Source organism: Haliotis asinina, chromosome 3, assembly GCF_037392515.1.
Source record: "Haliotis asinina isolate JCU_RB_2024 chromosome 3, JCU_Hal_asi_v2, whole genome shotgun sequence".
Taxonomy (NCBI): Eukaryota; Metazoa; Mollusca; class Gastropoda; order Lepetellida; family Haliotidae; genus Haliotis; species Haliotis asinina.
The window spans coordinates 78446378-78473196 of record NC_090282.1 but is presented as its reverse complement, the minus strand read 5'-3'; the positions used below and the strand labels follow the sequence as shown (position 1 = coordinate 78473196).

General features: G+C 40.7%; 1 protein-coding gene across 3 annotated transcripts; it reads right to left on the bottom strand.

The window, feature by feature from the left end:
- LOC137278518 (uncharacterized) lies at window positions 1-26527 on the bottom strand. 3 transcript variants are annotated; one of them, XM_067810896.1, is made up of 5 exons: window positions 26459-26527; window positions 5660-5759; window positions 5005-5202; window positions 3385-3621; window positions 1-1198 (listed from the first exon to the last, which is right to left on the bottom strand). In XM_067810896.1, the coding sequence occupies exons 1-5, from the start codon at window positions 26486-26488 to the stop codon at window positions 624-626; spliced, it is 1140 nt and encodes a 379-aa protein (XP_067666997.1). In that variant the 5' UTR covers window positions 26489-26527; the 3' UTR covers window positions 1-623. The 3 variants fall into 3 exon arrangements, with proteins under 3 accessions (XP_067666997.1, XP_067666999.1, XP_067666998.1); XM_067810898.1 differs by lacking the exon at window positions 26459-26527 and adding an exon at window positions 12659-12773; XM_067810897.1 differs by lacking the exon at window positions 26459-26527 and adding an exon at window positions 7597-7641.
- Between the last annotated feature and the right edge of the window lie 292 nt (window positions 26528-26819).

Genomic DNA, 26819 nt, shown 5'->3' with positions numbered 1-26819 from the left:
TTTGTGAGCATGATTTAATGTAAGGGATATATGTAGGCATATAGCACATTAACATATAGATGGACGGACTGGTAGTGATATTGAAGAATGACAGAGAGCATTATATGACCAACAAACGATGGTTGTTGGCACATTCCCGTTTGACGGCTACAGCTACATAGTCAACACACTTAATGCAGTTAACGGTAACTAAATAATATATGATTAACCAAAATAAAATATTACTGGATACTTGGAGGTTCGACCTCCATTTTAACAGAAAACTGTATCCAATATAATGTGTGTGTTTTCATGGAACACACAGACACAGACTATTCGACAGCGGACAACTACCTACATAAGGTGTACGTATTTGTTTGCATACACATGTAGAATCTCATGAGTAAATACATACACATAGATTTGGAAAATGCTTCTCTAATCTCACATTAACGTATATATGGGTATGTACTGAATTTAATTACATGTATTTGGAATGAGTGACTTAAAACTGCAACAGTATGGGAATATCAGAATCTGGAATCAATTGACATGATAAAGAGAGCGGATGTCATTTCGTCGGTACACCGATATGTCTTCTTCAGACATCTGCTGACAGATACGACAATGTGTGCATGAATCCTCTATGCGATCTGTTCCGGGAAAGCGGTAATGAACTCATCTATATAATGATCTACATCAATGATTTTCTCCAGTGCTATTGGTATCAAACTTATTAGCCCTACAAAAAGTTTCTTATCACGCTGATTAATCTTAGCTTCCCAGTCTTTGAACCGAACTTTGAGAAGGCTGTGGTCTGGTTTAAGGAGTTCTTCCATGTCCTTCCTGCTTGCCTTGATCGTCGCCACTTTGTCCTTCTGTTCCTCCGTCTGGCACACTCCGTGAATTTGGGAAAGACGATAGCAGAAAACCCTCTCCAAATTATCAAAGATTTCTTCAATGATATCAAGGGTATCAAGATATATATCGATGGATTCAAATCCTGCTTTCCGGATGCCCTTAGCTACTTTGACAGAGTTGCGGAAATCACCCAGTGAATGGATCACCGTGACATCATCTGGCAAGATGCGCTTCACGCAGATCATGAAGTCGTCCAGATTTAGCTCGAAATCATTCTCCATGTCCCTCATCCTCGTGGTGTCCTCGCCAAGCTGTCTCTGGCAATCCCGGATCTCCTTCAGGATTTTTATGTCATTAGCTGCAACGAAATTATCATCATGATACAGCTGCCTGGATGTAACAAAGTGAAACGTGTCTGGTCAGATGAGTCATACCCCAACATAGGTTTAAAATATTTTGTTTTATGGGCATTGGCAGATGCTTTAATGGTATTTACGACAAATATATACGACTTATTTAGTTACAAGTATCAGAATGACTTAGGTAAAAGTTTTAAGCAAAACGCTTTACGATATAATACTAGTACTAGTATTGCCTTCATAATATGACTCCAGCATAGTGAACAGATAAGCAATAGAAAGACGAAGGAAGGATTTATGAAAAAAAACATTGAATGCATTAACCTGTACAAAACGCATTTGACCATCATTACTTACTACGATCAGACTAAAATGCAGCAGAGAGAGGTTGGCAGGTCATGGCGCAGTCAGACTGACTGGTAAGACTCATATTATCAGCTCAGACACCTTTGCTCTCGCTACACGCAGGCCTGAAAGCTTATGTGACCTCACCCAGGGCTGCCTAGTCAAACCCACCCAGAACTTTCCGGAGAATATGAAGACTTCCGAACACTGTTGCCTTCGTAATTACCCAGTGTGGCAGAAGGGTTGTTCGCACACTGGAGAACATAGCCAAGAGATCGGGATGTTCCAAACCGAGAAGGATACAATTAGGAAGTGACTGGTTCTGCGAAGCAAAACTACAACAGTCTGATTTACTTTTCAGTCTTACCATCTTCATCCAAGCAAAGGATGCAACAGAATTACTCTTCCTCTCGACACACTACACGAAAGGTTGAAACAGTCTGTCATTTACTATATGCAGCTCCGCGGCACCTTGGTTGGCTGACACTTCTTTCTGTACCTTCCAGCATTAAAGTGCCGTCAATAAATCGACATTCACAATGAGATTCTGCCGAGAGGTTCTCGGTTCAAAAGTAAACACACAATTTCTGTCATGAAGCGTCTCAACGGTAATCAACCCCACCATAGGGCGGTGGGGTCTCTTGTCTCACACGATACATCTTATGAGAGTGTTAATACTCTTAACTTCTTTTCTCCAATCCACGTGAAGAATATGAGAGGAGGAACACAGCGTAAGTTTTGGTCGCTTTGACTCTCTTTCGAGCATTCAGCCCTGAAATTCAGGTTTTCTGAAGTCTGCATTTGCATTTTGCCCGGAGTCTGTTCCATATGTCGTCTCCAATCTGCAACCTTACGTACTATCCCTGATCTACTCAGTAACTTCTCCCCCCATATGACTTGGCTGGTCTTCCGTCTCCTATCTTGCCTCGTTTCAGATTAAGAATCTTCCATTTGTCGAGCCCAAAAGACAGGCCGATATCATTTGAAAATGACTCGATTCTCATTTTCAGTGTATATTCTCCATTGCCAAGAAGTTTATGGTCACCCGTGTAAAGCAGGTGAATCTGCGTTTAGCACAAAGCTCAACCGATTTGGGGACAGACAGAAAAACACGGGAGAAAACGGGCCGCTTTGAAATATTCTTCATCAAATGGAATTGAATCTTGGCGTCAGTCAAGTGACCTCAAAATCGTGAGGTACAGAATCCCATGCGTTCCTGTAGTCCTGTCCTAACCATCAACATGTCCTAACCCCAACATGTCCTAACCATCAACTTGTCCTAACCATCAACATAAGATCCTGAATGCATTCATGTAAATAACATTACTGGTGCTGACATGGGATGACACAAGATCTGAAAGACTTTCTAGAAATATATGAGACCTATGTATCCAGACTCATTTGAGCGGACTTTTGGGGGGTCAGTCAAATAACTTCTCCTTCGGTGAAGCATAGTTCGACCTTCTCAGAACCAAGGAAAAACATCCCCTATGTCCAACGAGAGAACTCCAGTATAACTGGTTTGACTACTGCTGGGCTACCCACCATCGTTTCAGACTGCTGTAGTACAACAAAGTTTCGTGAAACTAAAGAAACAAGAGATGATACTATGACAAGAGACAAATCTAAACCATGCAGTGGATGCCACAGGTTTATGAGCTAGATAGCTATAGGCACTTGAGATGTGAATATTTAATGTAAATGCATGGACCGAGAGTAAACGAAGATGGAGAATTGAAGATGGGGTGAATGGAAAGGAGAGAGTAAATAATCAAACAGTATCCAATTTTGTTGAATAAAAAAACCTGATATGCTAATACTCAGGGGTGATGTTACTCACGGAACTTGGCAATGCTGACTCGCTCATTGGACCTGTTGAGAATCTCTTCCTTACAATCCACATATTCATCCTCCCACATTTTGGCGCGAATAGTCAGTCGGGTCACACAGCATTGTTTCAGGGTGTCGCAGGTGACGAACAGTTCCTGGAACAATGCCGACAATTTGTCCTTCTCCCAAAGCCTCCACAGACTGTCAAGACCCTCAAGATCATCGAAGGTGACTATCAAGATCATACCTTTAAGGAAACCGAAATACATTGCCAAGGCATTTATTTACTAAGGAACAAAAATACAATATAAAAAATAATTAACAGAGCGACCTATCTAATTGGGTCACTTACCACAACACGTCCTGACCTTTTTTCATAATATCAATCAATGGTTCGATTATTTATATAAATCATGACTATTACTTAGTGTGGCTTTAAGGAATATACAAAGCAAATGGTTCATTTTAAGTTTAAATAAAATGCGGTCGGACAATTCGCATGGGTGAAGGAAGGAGTGGTCAACTGTGTAGTGCATGTGAAACTGCGGTGAGGAGTGGTCTGTATACATGCCAACCTGGAGTGGAAGACAGAAGTCAATTGAATTAAGACGTGTGTGCGCCAGTTGGTTTCACACACCTTTAGAAATGCATGTACTTCACACATGTCAACATAACTGGATGAAAGCCTAAATCGATGCAGGTCGTTTTAACGTAACGATGATGGGTATCACAAGCAGTGCGATTCCTGTATTCTCGCTCTAAGAGAAGCGCCTGATAGGGGGATTCTTTGGAAGCGGTATTTGGTATGGCATATATACTGACAGAAAACTACAAATATACCAAAATGCTAGAATATTCTGTTGGTAGGCATACTGGTGTACGGTACAGATTTCAGTACGTCATACAACTTGTGGGAGTGTGATGTTCTGACGAAGGTACATTTATAACGGTATGCATTGCTATTCAAATACAACCATGTATGCAGACACTGCCCATTCATATAAGCCATTACTGCTAGTCATGAGTTCCGTGTAACACACAAACGAGAGCCTGAATTGCTACTGTCACGGTTTAGTAGCCTGGGGGATAAAGCGTTCTCTGGTTACGGCACAATCCCTGTTCAGTTCTCCACATGGGTAAAATGTATGAAGCCTAGTGTGGAGTATTGCTGACAGCAGCTCTAAATCATACTCACTCACTGCCTATTTTTCTACTTTTTTATCAAAGGGTAGTACATGAATCTTAAGTCATCTCTGTGTTCTTCTAGTCAGTTTGGCTCAAAAGCGGACCGATGAATTGCAGTCTAACGCGAAAACTAATAAACGTAAGATATCCATTAAAACGCGCATCATAAAAAACAAGCCCTTTCTATGTTAGTCCTGTAACAAATAGTGAACTGCGTAAATAATATTTTGAAGGTAGATTATTAAAGAACTTCTTTTATTTTAGGAAACAAATGCTTAACCCTCACGGGTTTGGAAAGATGTTTTGATTATGATCAGCGTTTGATTGGGTATTTTCTGTTTAATAGTTTTCGGGTTAGATTGTAAATTACTGGTCCGCTTTTGAGCGCAGGCGCGCGACAGAAATCACTGGCTATGTAAATCTAACATCTTCTGTGATGCCCTACCTTTCCGTATCTCTTCCAGGATGACTCCCTTGAACAGTCCCCTACGTTCAAGGGCGCCCTTCACCTTGACCAGGTCGACCTCGTACAGGTACTCCAGCAGACTGTCCCTAACTGCCATCATGAAGCAGTGCTCCAGGCCAAACTCTTTCGGATTAACTGCCTGAGCATCAATTGGGTCAATGTAGATCCCAACCTCACCTAAAACATGCAGAAAGGTACGGTTTTAATGATCTCAAAGACCACCAAGATTAGTTCGTTGTGATCATGGTTCTCATCGCTATATGGCTGCAATGTTTAACTCCCGTACTCACTCATTATGACAGCAATTTGTTACAATGCACAACACGCGTTCCAGTCCCCAAAGCAGTGACCGTGCTCGTTTGCTTTTTTCCGTCTATATTGAATGTTGATACTGATATAGCCAAGTAAATACATATATCACCGAGATAAGCCCAATGTCTCTGTCTAACTGACTAATATATCACCGCCGAGTAGTTGTATCGCACATCTCCAATCATTAAAGTTGTTGAACACTACTGCGTGTGTCGCAGAAATGCTACTGAGACATAATAGCAATATAACACTCACTCATACACACACACTTTCTAGATAGATAGCTAGATAGCTAGATAGACTCCAAAATTCCAAAACTCACCTGTGTTTCTGGTGAGGAAGGGCCTGGACGCATCCTTGGTGTCCGGTATTTCCTCCTCTACGTCCATCTTCCCACGCCGGTGCACCAGGTGGTTCAAGAACTGAAATTCAATATTTGTGTGTTTAAATGGTTACTGTTCCTCAAAGTACACAGTCCAGTTTGTGTCCATGCAGATAACCAAGGCACTGCAAGTCCCCCTGGCCCATAGTTTCTACTTAATGCTTTTGCAATGTATATAGCCTCAGTCACGTGTTTTTATATTATGTTGTTCTTTCATAGTTAAGATGTTTAGATTTTCATAACTATTCTAGTTGTTGTATTGTCCTTTGAAGACAAGTAATTATATTATGTCCATTTGTTTTATTCAGATATAAAGTTACAGCTTTCTTTGTCACGATACGACTGGAACACTGCCGATTTAGATTTTAGCTGACTCAAAGTACATAGTATCAAAGCTGTGTCAGAGACTCCATGTCTGTAGGTATTTAGTTAGTGGGCTGCTACACCGACCAAGAAAGCTTTAACCGTTATACTGTCACCAAAGCGCTGAATGAGATTCCAAAGTGAAGCATAAATAGGCAATATCAGTAGCATGGTATCCAAGCGTACAGTACACAGGCATGATGGGATCAGCTAATTGCATTCAGATAACAACGAACTGTATCATTTCCGCCAACTTTAGCAATGCAAATGTTTCAGCAATGTCATGGTGAGGGAAATCAAAATGGGTCAAACACGCCGCACTCGAGTCGAGCATCCAACGCTTTAACTATTGAGATAACCTCCTCCTTTCATAACTAAATACCATCCTACTGTTTCCTCACTGTCCATACTTACGTGTGTACATAGTCATCTAATATTGGCTTCAGCCTTGTAGCAAAAAGACCATGCAAAGAAAATGTTTTTCCCACATAAGACACACACACCAGCTCCACTCTACGTACAAAACTTTGAATTTCCCCCTAAACATGTTCAACACCGTGCAATAAAACACAAGAAATGTATAGTAATCACTTCATAAGCAAACCAATATACCTACGTGTGACTGCCTTGAGGACCGCATGTTTGATAACCTTCTTCCTATACTAACAAATGGTCACTGTCTGTGTGAGTGTCTACCTTCACACTACACAAATTGTTAACCCACAATGTAATCAAAACGTTAGTATTCCCACGTGCCTACTTTCCCTAAAACAATCCGTGAGAGCTGTTCTAACCAGTGGCGTGCACGTGATTAAGATAGGTGTGGCATCACCACGAACACACTAATCACTCGGCCACACTGTCTACAACTTAAATTTACACATGAAAGCACCATGAAGTTACGCAGTAGAATTGACCAAGTAACCAATGCTGGTCGTGAGTATTGACCAGCGAATTTAGAGTGGTCAGGCGTACCATTTTATGCCGTTTGCTCATGGTGTTAATCACTGTATAGTCTTGTCAAAACACAACTAATTACAGGCACATACAGAGTCTCAAGTGTGACTTCAACACAATCAAACACAGAAACACCACTGAAACGGCACAGACGTCGACTTCAATGCCAGTTCATACGCATGGACAGTCGGTATTAGAGATAGTCGAGTGACTATTACAATATAGGTCTTTGACTGTTGTCACAACAAGAGGACCTCTTCCCATAAATGTTCACAATTTAATTAATGCTTTGAGAGAAGTAGACGCATGTCAGCAATCAAACATGATATAATGTCTTGTCGACGGTGTGTATTTTCAAGTGTACATTTATGCACATGATTATATGCAAATTACACCATAGATATATCTTGTGATCAGCTAATTAGAACAATACAATTGTTACATTAGTTTTCAGTTAAAGCATTCTAAATGTACGTTATATTCGAGTAATGGCGACGGTTTTCCTCTAATATTTGATAAACCTATTTATCATATAGCAAACAATCTCAGTAACTCACCATGATGCCTGTGATTTAGTGAAACAGCTGCTTGGTGTTGGTGCGTTCTGGTCTAAATGTCAAATGCTGATCCCAATACTGCATTTATACAGAAAGGTCTTCATAATCAGATGTTTGTCTCTATCACTGCATCTGATTGGCTAAGAATATGCATAATAATAGATATCAGTTTGCAGCATCAGTCCCTCCCCATGATGGTAAACGGTTCGGTAAATGCTGTCTGATTGGTTAAGTGATGTGCAGTGGACCAAGTGGCTGCGGATGATAGATGGTATTTCTCGGACGTCAATACAATCTAGGTTTCAGGAAGAGATGCACCTTACCAATATCCTCAATTTTTAGTTAACCTATGATAGGTTCAGGAAATGGTTCTAGAATACAGGTAGTGTCAGCATCCTGTTTACAACTGATAATTGATTCCATTTAAGGTACCGTATGGCACTTTCTTTCTGAATTCAATATACAACAGGCTGTTCTCAGGAAGAGTGACGGAGCTGCGGTTGTCATATTTCAGTAATCGACATTTTGAATGTGCAGTTGATTATGTTACTCGGCTAATGCATTCACGTGATTAACAAAGTGCATAGCATATCACATAGGTAATGTGTAACTTGGAAATGTTTTTACCAGATGATCATTTCAAGCTAGTACCACTGTTGTATGCTGTATCGTGACTTTGCACATTGTTTAGTGGACTTGACGTTGTATCTTATGTGAACACATCTGCGTTTTAAACCCTCCTTAAATCCGCTTGCGTGCAATCTAATCTCACGATGGCACCGAATTATCATCTTTGTTCAAACAGCATACAATGCGACCATAGCTAATCTGTCAGGGCATGTCAGAGCCAGATTATCAAATCTGATACTTTGCCATACCAGATTTCATTCAAAACAACTTTTCCCTTTACATCAAACGGAATTTATGTCTGAGGACAGGGTATTCCTTTGCACTGACGCTTCTTTTCAGCTGTTAGCCTTTATATAGCTAATGCGTTATGAGCAAATTGCGCGATTCAAAGTAGAGTGTCACCCTAAAAGCTGTACTCAATTTCAGTGAACTATGGTCTTTGTCTAGCGTGCACACGTTCAAACGTGAACGAGCGTTTCAATGTCAACAGTTCTTATAAAACATGTCCTTTATAAATAGCTAAGGTAGATTATTGGAAACTTTTTTTCTAATTTGCACAGCAGGATATTCGTGAGGTATATCCTTAACGAACGCCCAGGTCACCAGGTGTCAGCTATTACTGTATTTCATCGGATCAATAGCTATTGTTCTGCATATCAGTCACTAGCGTAACTATATATGGAAAACATTCTGAACTCAACTGGCTTTCTTAAATGTACCGTATTTCAATATTGGAGACTCACCCAAAGGTTTGATACATTATCCTTGTCATAGTTCAAATGAAGTGTGGTTCCATTCTGTAATGCATTGATCATGATCAGCTGTCAATCTCCTCAATATCAACGCTCAATATCAAAGACATTCCCATGAAAATATTATAAAATATGGCAAATATTACTGTTCAAGCTGTTATAAATTGAACAAACCCAACATTACGGTGTTGCAAATACCTCAGTGTGAGTGTCTGATATGTGGTTGACAAGCCTATAATGTAAGGAAATGTTTATTGAGTATTTTGTCACCGTCTGTATATCTACCAACACGTTCGGTGTACTCAGTTGCTCTGCTGGACACGTTGCATTGTGGTGCCACTTATTACATTTTATACTGGAGGTGTTTGTTTGTTGTAGGGACAAGTAAACGGTCTGTATAGTGCACACAAAGGAACATTTTTGTCAACAGTCTGGTATTAATTCGTATGACAACATGCCGCCCAAGCGTAGTGTTCGGCATTGAGAACCAATAATTGAGATAGTCTGACCTACATACCAATTGTGTTTACAAGAAGACCCACTTGAATGCGACGCCAGGAAATCTGATTGAAAAATATTAGTAAGCTGAAAGTGTTCAATAGATACACAATAAATCATAGGTGAAACCAGTGGGTAACAGCAGCTGATAACTGTATATGATCTCTTCAAGCATAAAGATGGCCATGTCAGTGATAGGGCCGTGTAAACCTGGGAAAACAAGATCTCGTATATTTATATGATGTGGTCGCAAACCTATCAAGTGCCGTGTACTCCTGAAGCTGATGTCCTCATTGTTATGTTCTAGACTTACTCTTGTGCACACGAACGCGCGCGCCGATGAATGTGTGTATGAGTGTGGTCATGTGAGTTTTCTGCTTGTGTATGTTTCTTTGCGTGTATCCCCCCCACCATCCTCTCTCTCTCTCTCTCTTTCTCTCTCTCTCAGACATTATCTGAAAATGACCTACCGACATCGTGACGATGTTCCCTCGCAATACCCAGTAATGTGCATCCTCTACTCAACAATATGTGACTCTCCACCCGACCACATGTTCAGATGTTCAGGTCCATCGGACAATATCTGAACTATTCACAACTACATGGAACCATCAATATTAGAACGTCCTACACCACCATATGTGACGTACTGACATTGCGATGACTGTCCAATGCAACAAGATCGGAAGATGAATACCACGTGCGCCCAATACGACAGCATGATACTCTTACTCGTCAATATGAGCTGCTCTGTCCAACGGCATGAGATGCTCTATCCGACGATATGAGCTGCTCTATCCGATACCATGAGCTGCTCTATCCATGCTCTATCCATCAATATGAGATGCTCTATTGACATGGGCAGCTCTGCACAACATTATATTACCCCTTAACCGACAATTTGACGCTATACCTAGCAATATCTGACTCTCTACATGGCACTATTTGATACTTTTCCAAACAATATGAGATGCTCTATTTGACAATATTTGGCGTTCTGTTCGACAATGTATGGCACCTTAACTGACAATGTGAAGTGCTCTATACGACAACATGTGTCGCTGTATTTGATATGACTTTCTAACCGAAACAATATGAGATGGTCTATCTGAAAACATGTGCCGTTCTGTTCCACAATGTATGATACCTTTCACCGACAATATGAGATGCTCTATCCGGCATTATGTTCCACTCCACTCAACAATGTATGTCAACTTAACCAACAATATGAGATGTTTTATCCGAGAGCATGTGCTGCTCTACTCGCCAAAGCATGACACCATAACCGACAATATGAGATCCTCCGTCCAAGAACATGTTCAGCTCTATCCAACGCTTCATGCCCACCTAGCCCAAAACTGGCTGTATCTACTCTGTTGTACAAACAAGTTTACACGTTGGGCTATGTGGGAATGGTTATAACGTTTGGGTTCAGGGATTAGTCGTACTAAATAAACACAAACTTCTATACAGATTGATTTGGTCTGCTTCAGATTATCATCTGAACATACACTTTATAATTTATAAGTCGACATTTATTATGTAGGAAGAAGCATCAGCAAACATGACATCAATTTCGCAACAATGGTATCTGATCTTCAGAGTCTGGAGTTGCATCTGCAGATCTCGATACTTATTCTTCTTGTACTTCAGTCACCTGTGGCCTGGAGATGGTTTATTGAAATTTCATTCTTGGCCTGCGTGGTTTTGATGACATTGATAAACTTGTACAGGTTAGGATGGGGTATCTTGATGGCGGTAGTGGGCTTATGGTGCCACCCTTCACGATGGTTTGTTGTACGGGGACCCTGGGTGTCAAAATGGTTCCACGTGACCTTTCTGAACCCACTTCTCAGTAACATAGTCCGCATCTAGGTCGGTTACTTAAGATGGTCGGTCTTCCAAGGCCTGAACCCATACATCGTCTAGTTTCTCTAATCGCACGAGCGCTAAGACTGTTGCATGTCTGATGAATTTGTTGAATCGGGAATGCCTCTGTGGGCGCTCAGTGCTGCATTTTCAAAGTCGAGAAAAACATTGCAGAAGGGTACATAAATATATGATTCACGATTTTGGTAACTTCAGTAGAACGACGGTCACTCTGGTGGTTGTGTTTCTGGTCTGACTTAACTAAGGCAGCGTTCTGTGTCCATGGGATGATGTCTACTGTGTCCGTATGCCGAATTGAAAGCCACTGACATCTCAGTCTGTAGACTAGAAATTGTCAACCTTTAAGGTCATCAATATATTCAACTTGTACCTGTGCGTTTACGATTTTGAGTGAAGCTGTCTAAGTTGTCTGAGTTTTTATACAATGAACTGGCTGACACTGACTGAACACAAAAGATCACAAGACAAGATCTTTATCCAAGTTAGTGGATGACAAAGAGTGAACATTCACTCAAGATATCGGGGAAACAGGCTATACCTCAGAGCATTAATCCCGTGTAACAACACTGCTCCTTTCGGCTTGGGACCTAGTGGGAATGGGGAAAAATAGATTTTGGGCTAGGCGTGAATAGGGGAAATCGAATTTTGGGCTAGGCGGGAGGACACCTATCCAACAACAGGGCGCTGTACCCGACAAGCTCACGATGCCCTACCAGACAATACAAAGGCTTGTCACGTAATCTCTACAGCGAGTATAGCAAGCGGAGCTAGATGCAGTATTATGTATTGATCACATCCCTATCGGTTTACACCATCACGTCACATACAATAATGTGACCTGTTGGTGACAACTGCGTCAGCAAAACGACATTAACGACATAATATTTCCTCCCAACTCGTCCTTTATATAATTCATATATATTACCGTATGGGTTACATTGATTTTACATCTTATTAAATGTTCGTCCCATCAAGTCTAATTGTTATTCTGAATGTGTCAAGCAGCAACCATAACGAACAGACCTTATAAACAATTGCACGACCCTCATGTGTTCATGAATATGTGCTAAGGAGATTTCAAATGTGATGTGCGAATACAGCGTTGCAGTAGAGAATAACTCAGACTGGGTTATAATTTCCGAAATTATACCATCACCCAAGTGTCCCCTTCTCAAAAAGACAGTTCAGTTAGACATCAGCAGACCAAACGTACTCTAGCCACTGTTTCAAATACTTCGTCCTTTAAGACAAATCCCTTGTGACAGCGAGAGACCCGATACTAGCAGACTTACCTGGTGCAGTGTTCTATCTCGGTTGTAGCTGTGTGACTGTCTCCTTGTGAGCGGCTCGCTGGGACATAAGAGACTCGTATCGACCGAAGCTCCACCCCGAACAACCACTTCATGACACACTACAATAACCTACAGCACCTTGGTTTGCACGCTCCTCATTCACCGTCTTTGCTCACATGGGCCCTCAAAACACATAGTTACTGTAATCATTTAATTTCAGACATTTCTTAATGTAAAGCATTAATTATAGAGCCATGTGTACCACGTCATCATTGAGAGGTGCTCGTGTTCAATTAATATGCTCGTGTTCAATTAATATTCTGTCAGTTACGATACAGAATGATTGATTCTCTTATTATTTGATAATGAACAGTATTTACCATTCATCTATACGTATTATCATATATTACCACTAGTACAACTTCTTCACACTCTATTTTGTTGATTTTGTGCGTATGAAGTTATCAGTTGTTGTCAGGCAGTTTGGGCCAGCGCGAAAGGATATACCAGGAACAACGTAAAACTCTACACACTATTGTACCGTACTGTGCTAACTTAATGGATAAACAACAGGAATGTCTCCTTGGTGGACAGCAACAGCACACCTTAATAACCTGTTGTTATAACTCCATACAATATTTACATGGTGTTACTATTGCCTTACTTTGGATAGATTCAGCTGTATAACTCACACGAATTCCTACAAAGGATAATTGACCCCAGAAATGTTCCTTGTTTGTTGCAGTGGTCTGTGGCTATGTACAATGACAGTGAAAGATGAGAGTGAATCTTGACAGTCGAGGGTGGTTAGATAAGGAGATAGCCTCTTGGCGACAGCGGCATTCACTACTACGCCAGAGTGAAATATCACCTTACGTACACAAGTTCCTGTTGAACAAAACAAACAAAAGGCTTTGTGAAATCACTCCTCAACACGCTGTTTTATGTCAATGTTGAAAACAGTACATGTTGCAACTTATAACCCGTTTATCTTTGATCTGTGAAAGAATATTTATCCTTGACTAGACTTGTTAGTTTCTTTTCTTGTTTATTTCGTAACATGCGTTCTTATTCCTATAATAAACAAGGTAATTATCACAAAGTCTACATTTTGCCAGGACATGCGGCAATGAGATTCATACAAAGGTCAGGTACATGCATAGTGACGTATGATTCCTTATTTTTATCCAACTCTCTTAGCTGTATCGTAATTATCCCCATGTACTTCACTACCTACATGTTGTGTTCAGCTGTTTACTGCATGTAATAAATTGCCTCTAACGTTAGATACAGAAACTCCCTGTTCCAACTTCCAAACATGTTTTGTAAGCACCCGCCTTTAGAATGGGTTCTATTATTTTTATCAATGAGTAAATTAGTTATAGGTTTGCTTGTGGAAAATTTTTGCAATGCTTATTGGTATTCTTCTTATTGGTTTCTCATCCGGAAAAGCACTTCAACAACGATATATTATATGAGAACAGAAGTATCAGACGTACATAGCATGTAAGGGAAATTACGTTCTTATTCTACAGACCAGTTTATACAGTCTTGAGTGTTTGCTACCTGTACTCACGCCATGAAGACTACACATGTTTATGAATACTACGCCTCTTTTTCTGGACAAGGCCTGTGTGCACTACACATGATTGATGAGACTACGTCTTAACAAGTTCTGCAGGGTTTGGATGTTTATTGGGTGTTTCCAAATTTCACATCTTTATTGATATTGCTTTGCGACCACACCTGGATGCCTCGACACTACATCTGGATGTGTCGAGACTACACCAGGCTTGATTGAGTCTACACCTGTTTATTTAACACACACGCATGGAGACACACACAGACACATTCACAGACACACACTCACACGTGTATTGAAACAGCAGGTGCATATTGAAATCACCTGCTATTCGGTTGTTATCCATACGACTCCTGATTATTACAGGTTAAGTCTGTGTATTGGAAGAGCACCTTTTACGTCGAATGGGTCCAGTTTCGTGTTCGAAATGACGACGTATTTCTGCTTGTCAACAACTGAGCCTATCAGATATATCTGCTTCAACCTCTGAGATTACTCCAGGGGTTATTTATACCACACCTATTCTCTTAGACTACGTCCGGTGGAAACGTAGCAACAAGCTCTAGGATGCTATGAGCAACCGTTGCCCAGGTATTAACGTTTCAGCTACCAGTTGCCCTTTAAAAATGAAAACTTAAAAGAGTCCCGAATTGACAGTTTTGAAATCTTAGCAGGATAAATTGTTTTCCATTTGACTCATATTTGCTGCAAACTGTTTTTCTAACATGGCGTGCTGACATCTAGTTTGACTTTGTCACACAAAATGGAAACTAATACACTGACATACGACGAACGCGACATGGACTGTCCGAAACCTATGTGTGAGCGTCAACCGATCTCACCTCCATACAAACTACCAACCATACTTATCTAAAAGTATAAATACACCGTTCGCAGAAGTTATGTGTGCTGGGTTTACGGCCATATCAAATTTAACTTATGTCTTAATTCCAATTGTACGGGACAGTAAGCCATTATGCTGTTGAAAGGCCATAGCTGTGAATCCCATGCTTCGACGCGTTTGAAGAAAGGGTCTGTGGCGCTCGCGATAGATCCGTTCAAAGTAATCAATCATTCTGTCAGAATATGAAAGAGGGTACGTTTGGCCTCTTGTTGGTATGGAGTGCCTTCTTCTCACTCGACAAAATATGTCAACGGAGGTATTCCTTAGCAAGTGAAAATAAATCACAGTCTGAGTGGGCTTACGGAACATATTGGGACGAAGAGAGTCCCGATAGCTTTTACATAACACTAAGTTTACACGCTCTTAGATAAGACGGTTATCCGCGTGTCACTTGATCCCGATTGCAATACATATGCATTAACGCTAAGAATATATTACCACTTCCTTTGATTGTAGTAGCATAAAAATTTGCATTGCTCTGCCTTTCAGTATGTGGCGTTTGATACTGCTATATCATTACCTCAGATTGTTGCCTACGTTGATATGATACTGCTATATCATTACCTCAGATTGTTGCCTACGTTGATATGATACTGCTATATCATTACCTCAGATTGTTGCCTACGTTGATATGATACTGCTATATCATTACCTCAGATTGTTGCCTACGTTGATATGGTACTGCTATATCATTACCTCAGATTGTTGCCTACGTTGATATGATACTGCTATATCATTACCTCAGATTGTTGCCTACGTTGATATGATACTGCGTTACCATTGACGATATCTCTTCTTGATAGACATGTTATGATACACGTGACAGCTATTACTGACACACTTTAGTGCAGTGTTTAACCGTTTTAAACATCGATTGCATGCAGATATTTTAGATAGATAGAGATATCTGACAAAGAGGATGCCTGATGCAATTTCTGGTGCGTTTTCTTGACTTGTAACCTAAACAATTGACGAACCACTGCATGTGTTATGACGTGTGCCACAAGTGGGGCGGTACACATCTTAGCGAAGACGTTGTGTAAAACACTATAAGGGTAAGGCTGTTTTTCAGGGCATTATCATTTGCAGGAGCCCGAGGTCTTTCATTAACTGCCCAATGAAATATAGCTATTAGTGTAAAATGGATGGAAGTTTTAATGAAATAACAATAGAAGCAGCGACACTGGATTCGAGGCATTTACTGTCACAATAAGCGTCGGAGTTCACTGACACACTTTTTTACAAATATGGACAAGTCATAGAACAACACATATGTTATTATTGAGAGTGACGACATTCGACCTTGACCTTTGCCCATACTACCGGCCGCCATTGTTTTCAGCGCTCAACAACGTTAGACTTCCAGTGCATGTTTTCATAGCTGTATGTTTTAATCTATGGTGCAATTGTTATGGTTGGCATCGGCAAGCACGTACATGACACAGGCACATGTGACCAATGTGAGTCAGAAATATCGTCAATAATGAACCCAAGTTCAAACAAGTCGTAGGTGACTGAACTTCAACAGCTGAGCTGCTTATGACGTCACCTAACAAAGGACTTGATAATGGCCCGTCGTCAAGCATTTTGTGGGCTTTATCAACTTACAGTGGCCCGTTCATTTCTGAACACGTGCGGAAGTTTTAATGATAATTCTATCTATTTTAGCTATAATACTGATTTGATAGTGATTTATATACACATATTGATGGTAGTGTTGGGATTGTGAAATGACTTTGTTTTTAGTACGGAAAAGTGTTTTGTCGCTTATGTTTTTTAAATCTTTTTTTATGATATCTGAATGCAGTTATAATCCTCATCGTCTATTATTTGCACAAGCTACTTAACTTTTGTATAATTCCTGTACATATTTTATTGTAATTGAATGTTGAGGGTTAAATTAATTCGCATTCCATACATTTGAAATTTTCATAATAAAAGTACGATGTCCTAATCCAAACATGGCAGCGGCATAGATATCGAATACCACATGGCTTGTACACAACATGTTATGATAAAATGCATTAGCACGTCCAGGAGTTAGTCAAGTCCTTCATGCCGTCATGGATTGTAATGCTTGAATTCAATCGTTAATGCGACAACATGAATTTAATCCCTGGGTAAATTTTCAGTTAAGATTATTTTGTTTTCTTAAGATTTATACATGCTCGGTCATTTTACAGGTGAGCGTTTGTCTTCCATTGTCACCTTTCATTCAGTTAGATTGTCCAGTGCTTATAGGTGTGTAAGGTTTCATCGGGGGTCTTAGGGACCAGATCAAAAGTTTAAATAGGATAAACAACCCACCTGCTTACATTTCGAGACGTACACGCATATCTCTATCCACGAAATGTTGAGTTCCAAGAAATACTCAGGTATATGCTGTGATGAAGAAGGAAAATATATTTTTAGTGTGTATGTAGCATGTAATATAATAAGAAGAACGTCATTCTGAAATGTTTAGACTTTGTCACGGAACGACACGTGCACATGAACGTTCAAAGATCTCATGGTGAAAAACATCAGTTTGATAGTACGGGAGTTAAAATACCTACCTATCCTACACGTCCTTCTCCACCTAACACAAGAAATTAAGATGTTTTCTGACACTAAACCTTTGAGCTGGTCCCTTGTAATAGGATAGGCACCACTGACCACGCAACCAAATGTTTACAGTGCTACATCAACAACCATTGTTTAGCAACTACTCCTGAATGTACATGCGTTGCGACAACTGGTCATCTATATTGTAAACTTTTACTTCTTTTGTGTCACGTCTTTCTTAAACGAATACCTCCCCAAACCGATGTTGAATAATACACCAGTCAGACCAGCACATACATTAGACAATACATATCATGGATGTAGGACAAATTCAGAGAACTTCTATGGACAGTCGACTTTGTTGCAATAGATCCGACGTTTCGGTGTAAGCACTAACACCTTTATCAAGCAAGTACAGGCTTATCACGTATGGGCTAAACTGAAACACATGTAAGAGGAATTTTAGAGTATCACCGAAGTACTCCCTGGGGAGTATACAACTCTTACTGTCGCTAGGCTCACCGTGTTTATGTGGTTCTCTTATCCTAACGAGGTACACAACTCACAGGTGGACTGGGACACATAGTACTTTGTCCCAGTTTACTGCACGCAAAAAGGTGTACGCACGTATTCACCCGGCCACCATCTGGTCATACATACAGACGGATTCGTGGCACGGTTCTTTAAGTGCACACCCTGATCGTTGGTTTGAATCTTACATTTGTTCATTTGTTCAACTGAGAGCTGGTAGCTAAGTCTGGTGTTCAAACTCACTGACATCACGACTGAGTGACAGTGAGAGTACTGCTATAGATTTCACAGTATCAATAAATCTTTGAAAGTAATACCCACAAAGGATTTCAATTGTTGTTGATGGAGCCCAGAGCATCAATGTACCACCAGATATCAAAAGTACCCCAAACTAACTAAACCATATCAATCTTAAGCTTGTGCCTATTCAGTTCCCCAAATGGAGCCCACACTCCAATTACCTCTCATAACTATCCCCACCCTACCCCACCCCCCTTGAAGAACCAACAGGTTATCATAATTAGACTAAATTGACTTGACAGCCTCATGAAGCATATAGGAATTCACCACGGGAGTGTTTAGAAGCTTATGCAATTTGTAAACAAAGATAATGCAAACAGAGGTGGAAAGGTCGACAAAGCAATCACAGTCACTGGAAATGTCATGACAATGGCAAATGAATCTAATTGTTGGTAATTACATGTTAAGCCCAACCTTGTGCGTGTCAAAGGCCATGCGTGACACACTGTATGCAACTGCATACACTGGTTTAGACTTTAATTAACGACCAAGGATTGCCAGCTGACACAAGGTGGAATATACTTTTGTTGTTATAGTTAAAGCTCAAACGTCTTACCAAAATTAATATATACTCTTAAAATAGTAACGCAAAAGTGAAAACTTAATTATAAATTTAGATATGTGGAAACGTGGTGTTACGCACCCTGTGTATGTTTGAGCTTACAAAATGAATATTAATCGCCATAATCATCTCTAAATCGATGACTTTGTACCAGATGGGTATTGTTTGCACTTGCAAAAGGCACAACAAGCACGATAAAAGTGGAGAGCTCTTAACTTTGCTTTGCTTCGGTTAAAACTCTCACCACAGGTTTCATAATGCCAAAACTGAACGGAGCACAGCGGAACAACGCCATCGGACGATTGCAAGCAGGAAAGTCAAGATCAGAGGTTGCGAAGTTTCTTAATGTCTTCCTAGCACCATATCGAAATGAAATCACTTCGAGCGGCAGGGAATAGCACGTAGACCACGTGTCAACACGACAGCCCAAGACAGTTACATCCGCTTGCGGCACCTACACCAAAGGATGACAACTGCTACCTCAACTGCATCCACAGTACCGCGACATGATCTTCGGGCTGTTCGAAACCGTCTACGTGAGGCAGGGCTGCGACCAAGACGTCCCGTTACAGATGTGATTTTGTCCATGCAGCATCGCCAGCTATGACATCAATGGTATCGAGCGCACAGGGTAAGGGCTCTGGGGCAATGGAGACGCGTATGGTTCATACTCTGTAGAGAAGATGCAAAGACCCGTGAAGAGGTGAATGCTTCGCAGCAAACTGCATACACGAAGAGGGCAGATTTGGTAGTTGAGTGTCATGATGTGGGCAGAAATCGTTCACGAACTTGGTGCACATCAGGGAGAACTTGACAACACAGCGCTATGTCGATGAGATCGTGCGTCTGCACGTCGTCCCCACCATGGTCAATGTCAGTGCTGTTTTCAAGCAGGACAATCCCCGCCTTCATCCAGTACGCATCACCACAGCCTTCCTAGCAGACAACATCAACGGTCTGTCGCGGCTTTACAGATCCCCGGATCCAAAGCCAATCGAGCATTTTTTTTGTATGAACTGAATAGACGTCTGTGACGGCTTCAACCACAGCCTCAGTCTCTACAGCAGCTGACTGTCGCCTTGACGGCTGAGTGAGCTACAATTCCTCAGGCTGTCATCTGCAGTATGACTGCGTCTGTGAGCAGGAGGTGTCAACCAGTAATTGACTCTCACTTTACGTGACGTCAAATTTGACGTTGTTTCTCTGGAAACAATTTCAAATTTCTTTTTATTTTTCGTTCATGTAGTAATTATCTTTGAACATTATACACATAGTCCAGCTTGTCTACGGTATAAGAATCTATACCGAAACGTCGCATCATAATTTCATAAAGAAGTTGTCATCCATTACGCATCACACCTTCCATAGTATTCATCAACTAATAAACTGCCAATCAAATAGATTATATATGTGTTGATAGGACAATCAAAATATACCGCAGTAAAATGCAGAATGGACATTAAAGCAGTTGAACCATTCTAGACGCTTTCTATTCATAATTTGATAGCGTTCAGATGTTGGTCTCATGTATAATCTGGGTCCCACAAAGTGTTTATGCTGTGTGGTTTCTTTGTTCAGATTGGTATCATGTGAGTTTGAATGGCGTTATGTCGCATGGATGCGTGAATGGAATACGTGAACGTGATGCCAGGCTCGCGAAAAAGGCAACGTCTAACACCTTATGGTACTTCCAACTGCAAACAACTGCAGGCTACGCCATGGAGAGGTGTCTGTTACATATAAAGTACAGGGATACAAGGCAGAAGTCTTTATTGGCTCTTTCCACCTGTGCATTGTCCTTGCGGTGCGCGGATGCCTCCAGTTTAAATAAAACAAACAAACAAACAAAACCCAAACAAACCAAACCAAACAAAAAACACATACAAAAAACAAGTTCTCTCCCTCTTGTCATTGTCCGGGCATATAGCTTTGAATGACAGCGTTCTTTGGTAATGTCACTACGAACACTTTGCAGACCATGATCAAGAATCGTAATTCGATACCCACTCGGGGCGCTGGACTGGCTTCCTGCTACGACCCAAATCAAACTGCTCAGTATCACCTACATGTGTCTCAATAATGACCTTACACCGACCTATCTCACGTTATACCTACCTATCGTGTCAGACCACCGAATATGAGGACGAAAATGTACCTAAAAACATAGCATTAAGAAAATAACTTTAAGTTTGAATTTGGCACACGTGTATTCTTCCAGAAACGTAACTCTTAGTCTGCATGTATGCTCAGGTCAGATGTGGTCAAATACCTTTCAGTGTCCCGTTTCACAAGACCTCGTACATTTTCTCGTATCATTCGTACTTCCTATGTTACAGTATAATAGTTACGAATGCTACGAGGAAGTTACGAGATCTTAGGCTTACGAGAGCTTTGTGAAATGGTGCCCACGGCTGCAGTGGAACATTCAGCATCACGCTTTATGCATTAATTTGTTATTTGGTAATCATGGCGGGAGTATTTCTGGTTTTGTCTTAAAGAAACATGAAACCATTTAGCGTGGTTTCAGTGCTGGAAAACTTACATATATGTGAGCATGTAACACACACGGTAACCAATAACGCAAGCAGGTAAAACCGAACTAGAAACAGTATATTAAGTCCAAATAAATGTCTATATTAGGTAAATATATGAGCATGATACTTTGACACTCTTGCGAACTTCCTGATTGAGCAACGATTATTGTTCAAGGGAACTTTCATGCACACCTCCCTCCCCACCACACCCCACTCCTTGTACCCAAGAGCGCGTACAAACCTTCAGCCGGTACTATAGCCCCGTCTACCCCACTATGCTCGACACATGCTGAACGCCGTGCGTGTTAATTACTGCTCGAGACAGGAAGCAAGAAATGAGGACTTCTTCACTTCAACCTGGCATTCGTTAAATATTGAAATGAGCGTGATGCCATCAATATTCGATGGTCTGCGGGTAAACACTGGGCAATTGGAGAGGCGGCTGCACGCTCTGATTGTACAAGCAGGATGCAAGTGTTTTCCCTTAAATATTGTATTTCAATATTGCTACAACTAATTTTGTTGCTTATCCCAGCAGTGTTAATTTCTCGGTGTTAACTTCGATTGGGCGTAGTTTTCTTGGATGGAACCAGTGTGTTTTAGGCCTTATGCCTAGATGTTTGAGAGTCGACTTCTTCAAAATGAAGGCACGCATGCGGCTGAACGGATGGTCATTTAAGGTGAAATCTCTAGAAAGTTGAGGGATTACTCCCTGCAATGACGTGACGAGGAATTCTATGTATTTATAATATCAAATGTCTTATATAATACAGTTTGGAATCCATACATTAACAGAAAATATATGCTGCTTTGAGATATACTTGGCATCAAAAGTTTAAACACACTACATGCATCTGCAACTAAATGTTCCATAATTTTTAAAGGTATAGTTTACTCTTGGGCTGATGTATTGTAAAACAGATTCGCAACGGTGAAAGAATTATTGTTATGAGTTCAGTTAAGGATAAAAAAAACAATCGACACATTCTTAAAGTAATATAATTTACATAAAAAACGCAGCGATTCACATGCACGATATTTGCCCACGTTTTACGTGTAATTAATCTGCATAAGGCTTACAGTTAGTTTCCCCAAGTGAGTGAAGAAATCAATGTTACACACATACACACACACACACACACACACACACACACACACACACACACACACACACACACACACACACACACACACACACACACACACACACACACACACACACACACACACACACACACACACACGTAACGTATAGTGAGTGTTTTAATTGAATGTAAACTTTTTATAGGAAGCAATCCGTCAAGGTCCCGGGGTAGAATAGGCCTTCATTCGACTAACGGGATCGGATGGTCAGACTCGCTGACTTGGTTGACACATGTCATCGGTTCCCAATTGCGCAGATCGATGCTCATGTTGTTGATCACAGGACTGTCTGGTCCAGATTCGATTATTTACAGATCGCTGCCATATAGCTGGAATATTGCTGAGTGTGGCGTAAAACTAAACTCACTCACTTTTATGGGAAGCAAAAATGGCCGTTACTATTACTACAAAATGCATTGGGTTTTGTATGCTCTTGTCTGCATAAGCTTTATATCTGTACAAATTAAACTGTTCACTGGTCACGAGGGGGAAATGGGTTGATGTACCCTCCATATTTTTATATGTTCCGTGACCTCGAAGGGCAAGATGACCATAAAGAAACATCGATGGTGCATCAACCCACGGGCTCGCGGGACCAGTGAACACAACGTGTTCATCTTACCGGACACCTCAGTGTTATTTTTTAATCTTTGGAAGCATGTATACAAAACCTTTTTTGTAGCCATCGCTAGAGTTTGCAGACAAGAAAAACAGATATAGAGTTATCTCCATTCCATCGATTTACACTCGGTAGCTTCCGTACATCATGTTTGATTAAGTGTTATTCAAGATAGTGAGTGAGTGAGTGAGTTAAGTTTTACGCCGCTTTTAGCAATATTCCAGCAATATGACGGCGGGGGAAACCAGAAAATGGGCTTCACACATTGTACCCATGTGGGGATCAAGATAAAGAATGTGTTCCACAAAGTACAAAAAGAGCTCGGCATTCAATATTGTACGCAGAAATGTTATTCGCTTGTAAACGGATTACATTGAAAATAATAGAAGAGCGCTGAACAAATCACGAAACGACATACACGTGTGAGGTAAGATAATTACAGATGTGTTACTGAAAATATACACTCAATGATACTTTGGAGTTATTGAGTAACTCACTTGTATGGTCGTTCTCTTCGTTGTTTCAAGTGTTGTTGAATAACTCGAAGCATCTGACCTAATACCTTCTGATGAGGTGTTTGCTGTACCTGGCTTCATTCAATCGCAGCGTCACTCACTCAGTTATGTCGTCACTCTTCAAGGAATCAATACAGTTTGTTTTTTCACTCACTACATCACTCATCCACTCACCCACCCACTCACTCACTCTTCCAAGAGTTAATACGAAATCCGTTTGTGTTTTCAGCTGAGGAGGTTGTGTTTTGTATAAATAATGTCCCTGCAATTACCGATGTGTTATTGATTACAGACAATCACTGTTGCTTGGGAATATTGAGTACCTTGTCGTGTAATCTGTTCGAAACTTTGATTAATAGCCCATTGCCCTTTTTCCTCTCATGTTACAATGGTTCGATGTTTTTATAGACTGGTACAAACTATCGATTTTCCGGAACTAGAAGTAGTTCAGCAAACTGAATTACAAAATACTCCATCACTTACAGACACTCTAAATCACCTAGAAACATCGATATAGTGCTGATATTAGGATCGATCTGTAAGTGCGGACGTATGCATGTGTGGTATATGTAATATATTGTATTGAATGAAGTGTCGAGGGCTTGTTGGAGCTTTAAAACGTTTCATGGGGAACCTGGAGTTTACAGAATCTAAATCGAAATAATGTCCTATGCAATTATCCAGTTAAATCTGATTTGATTTGTTCGGTTGAGGAACTGACTAGCCTTTGCATGTTTGTAACTACTGTCGCCGGTGGGGCAGCATGTGCTCTCCATTTTCGAATACGAGAATTCATCAGTATTTCATAGTGATTCATTAAGACTTGCCATGACGCACAAACGCCTCTGCTTTTAGCAAACATGAATCCCCCTCTCTCTCTCTATCTCTCTCTCTCACACACACATACACACACACATTCACAAACACACACACACACACACTGTATGCTGTGTATTCACGTACTAGATATACACGTTTAATATTATGACCTCTGTGTATGATCTTTGTTATTTATTTGTTGTAAACAGTCGAGACTGGACCAGACAAACCAGTGATCAATAGCATGAGCATCGATCTAATCAACTGGGATACGATCACATGTTTGAACAACATGTGAGTATGCTTGACCGCTCGATCACGCTAGCCACCTCTTACGACATACATGAGTTACTGCAGCAGAATTCTAACACCATCTCTTCCCACAGAGATTACTCCTGTCATATCACGCGTTAAAAAGACCTAGCTCCAATATGGCGGCCCCCATGGAGTTGGCTCATCGACGTGCGAAGGAAAGATTCGGTATTTCATGTTTAACTGAAAATCAGAAACTGGCAATAGAGAGTGAAGGGATCAATCGCCATGATGTGTATGTAGAAACAAAAACTGGCAGTGGCAAGTTTTCCCGTTGCATTCGGAAATCACCAAGATCTTGCGTCTGATCACTCTTGAAACAACGTCTCTGATTGCACAACTAACTCTGAACGCCTCCAATCGCGAGTCTTGAACACTCGAACCATGAAGGGGCCGTATTAGAACAGAGGTTACGTAGGAAGATATGACAGGAGTAACCTCTGTGGGAAGAGAATGTTCTAACCCATGTCCTAACGGATTTGTGTGTAAAATAATACATGGTATATTCCTTCAGCAACTGGCACTTGCTTTATTGGGCTCGATTGGAAGTGTATGGCCTGATAATACAGAATTCACTATAATGGTCCAATTAATAGTTCATCGACAATGGGTCCAGTCATTAGCACACCAACTGTATTAAAACCAGATATACGTCAACAGGGTAAGTATAGTCCATAACCTTTCTTGGTGGGTAGCATATCTTTTAGACACGTTTAGAACTTGGAGAAGGAAGGGCGGATAACAAAACATGGACTTAAACCTCTACTTCTGTTTCAGTTCTAATTCCCATGGTACTGTGCAGATATTTCTTTCACACTTTTGTATATATTTGCCTTAATCCATATTTTCTTTACTTGAGGTCTTCATAGATGATGCTGACCCACTATTAATCTCTTGTATCATCCTATTTCAACCACGATGACATGTAAACATTTGTTCGGATATTTCAGGTGAGCCGTCACTGTCTTAACATCAACTATATCAATGATGTTATACGTCTGTCAGTAATGCGGAAGTCGAGATTTTTCGGTACCATTTGAAGCCTCGCGTTCTGGATGGTGAGCATCTGGTTTTGTTCTTCAGGCAGCAGAAAGCGCTTTGTTTAAAAATTCTTAGTCTTTTTTCTGAACAGTGCACCAGAGTCTTAGTTTTCCTATATTGAGTGAACAACATTCAAGCCAAACATCAATATCTCTATTCTTATTCGACGTGCACCATGAGTTAATATACAACATTATTTCTGTTAGTGGAGACTTGGAGTGAAAGTTTGTGACCGACTTCCAAACTCGCTATGAATGGCATTACGTTGACCACGTCCCTACGTCTAATGCTGCCAAATAACAACGCTCACCAGCGTCCGTGTCATTACCTCATATCTCACCATCATCTCAATAATCATCAATAATTCAATCACAGGGATTGCAAACTTGCTTACCGTAAGATAGTAATTATTATATCCGTCCATTCCCAATTCCTCAGATTCTCACCACAGTTATGTTTAATTACGTCACGAGAGCACCTGCTGAGTACATCACCAGCATTTCTATGTATTCGTACACATAACGAACCCCTGAGTCCCTGTAAATATGTCTGTCAAATCAATAACTACTAAATATAAAATTACGCATTCATTCTGCCAGGCGACTTAAGATCTGGTCGATGGAAAACAATTCCAGGTTTTCACAAACACAGAAAGTTCATTTAGTAAGATCCGTTATGTGTTTCATATCCGTCACAGTTATCTTACAGTGTGCAGTACAGTGATGTTGTGCATCAGTGCACTTGTTCATGCTGCA

What these genes read in the sequence shown, in the direction of transcription:
- LOC137278518 (XM_067810896.1), bottom strand. Translation starts at nt 26,488, where the DNA reads ATGGACGGATATAATAATTACTATCTTACG. An exon ending in CCTGGAAGAGATACGGAAAG is followed by an intron (nt 3,622 to 5,004) that starts GTAGGGCATCAC and finishes GTTTCCTTAAAG; the next exon opens with GTATGATCTTGATAGTCACC. An exon ending in AGTCAGCATTGCCAAGTTCC is followed by an intron (nt 1,199 to 3,384) that starts GTGAGTAACATC and finishes ATTTCGTTGCAG; the next exon opens with CTAATGACATAAAAATCCTG.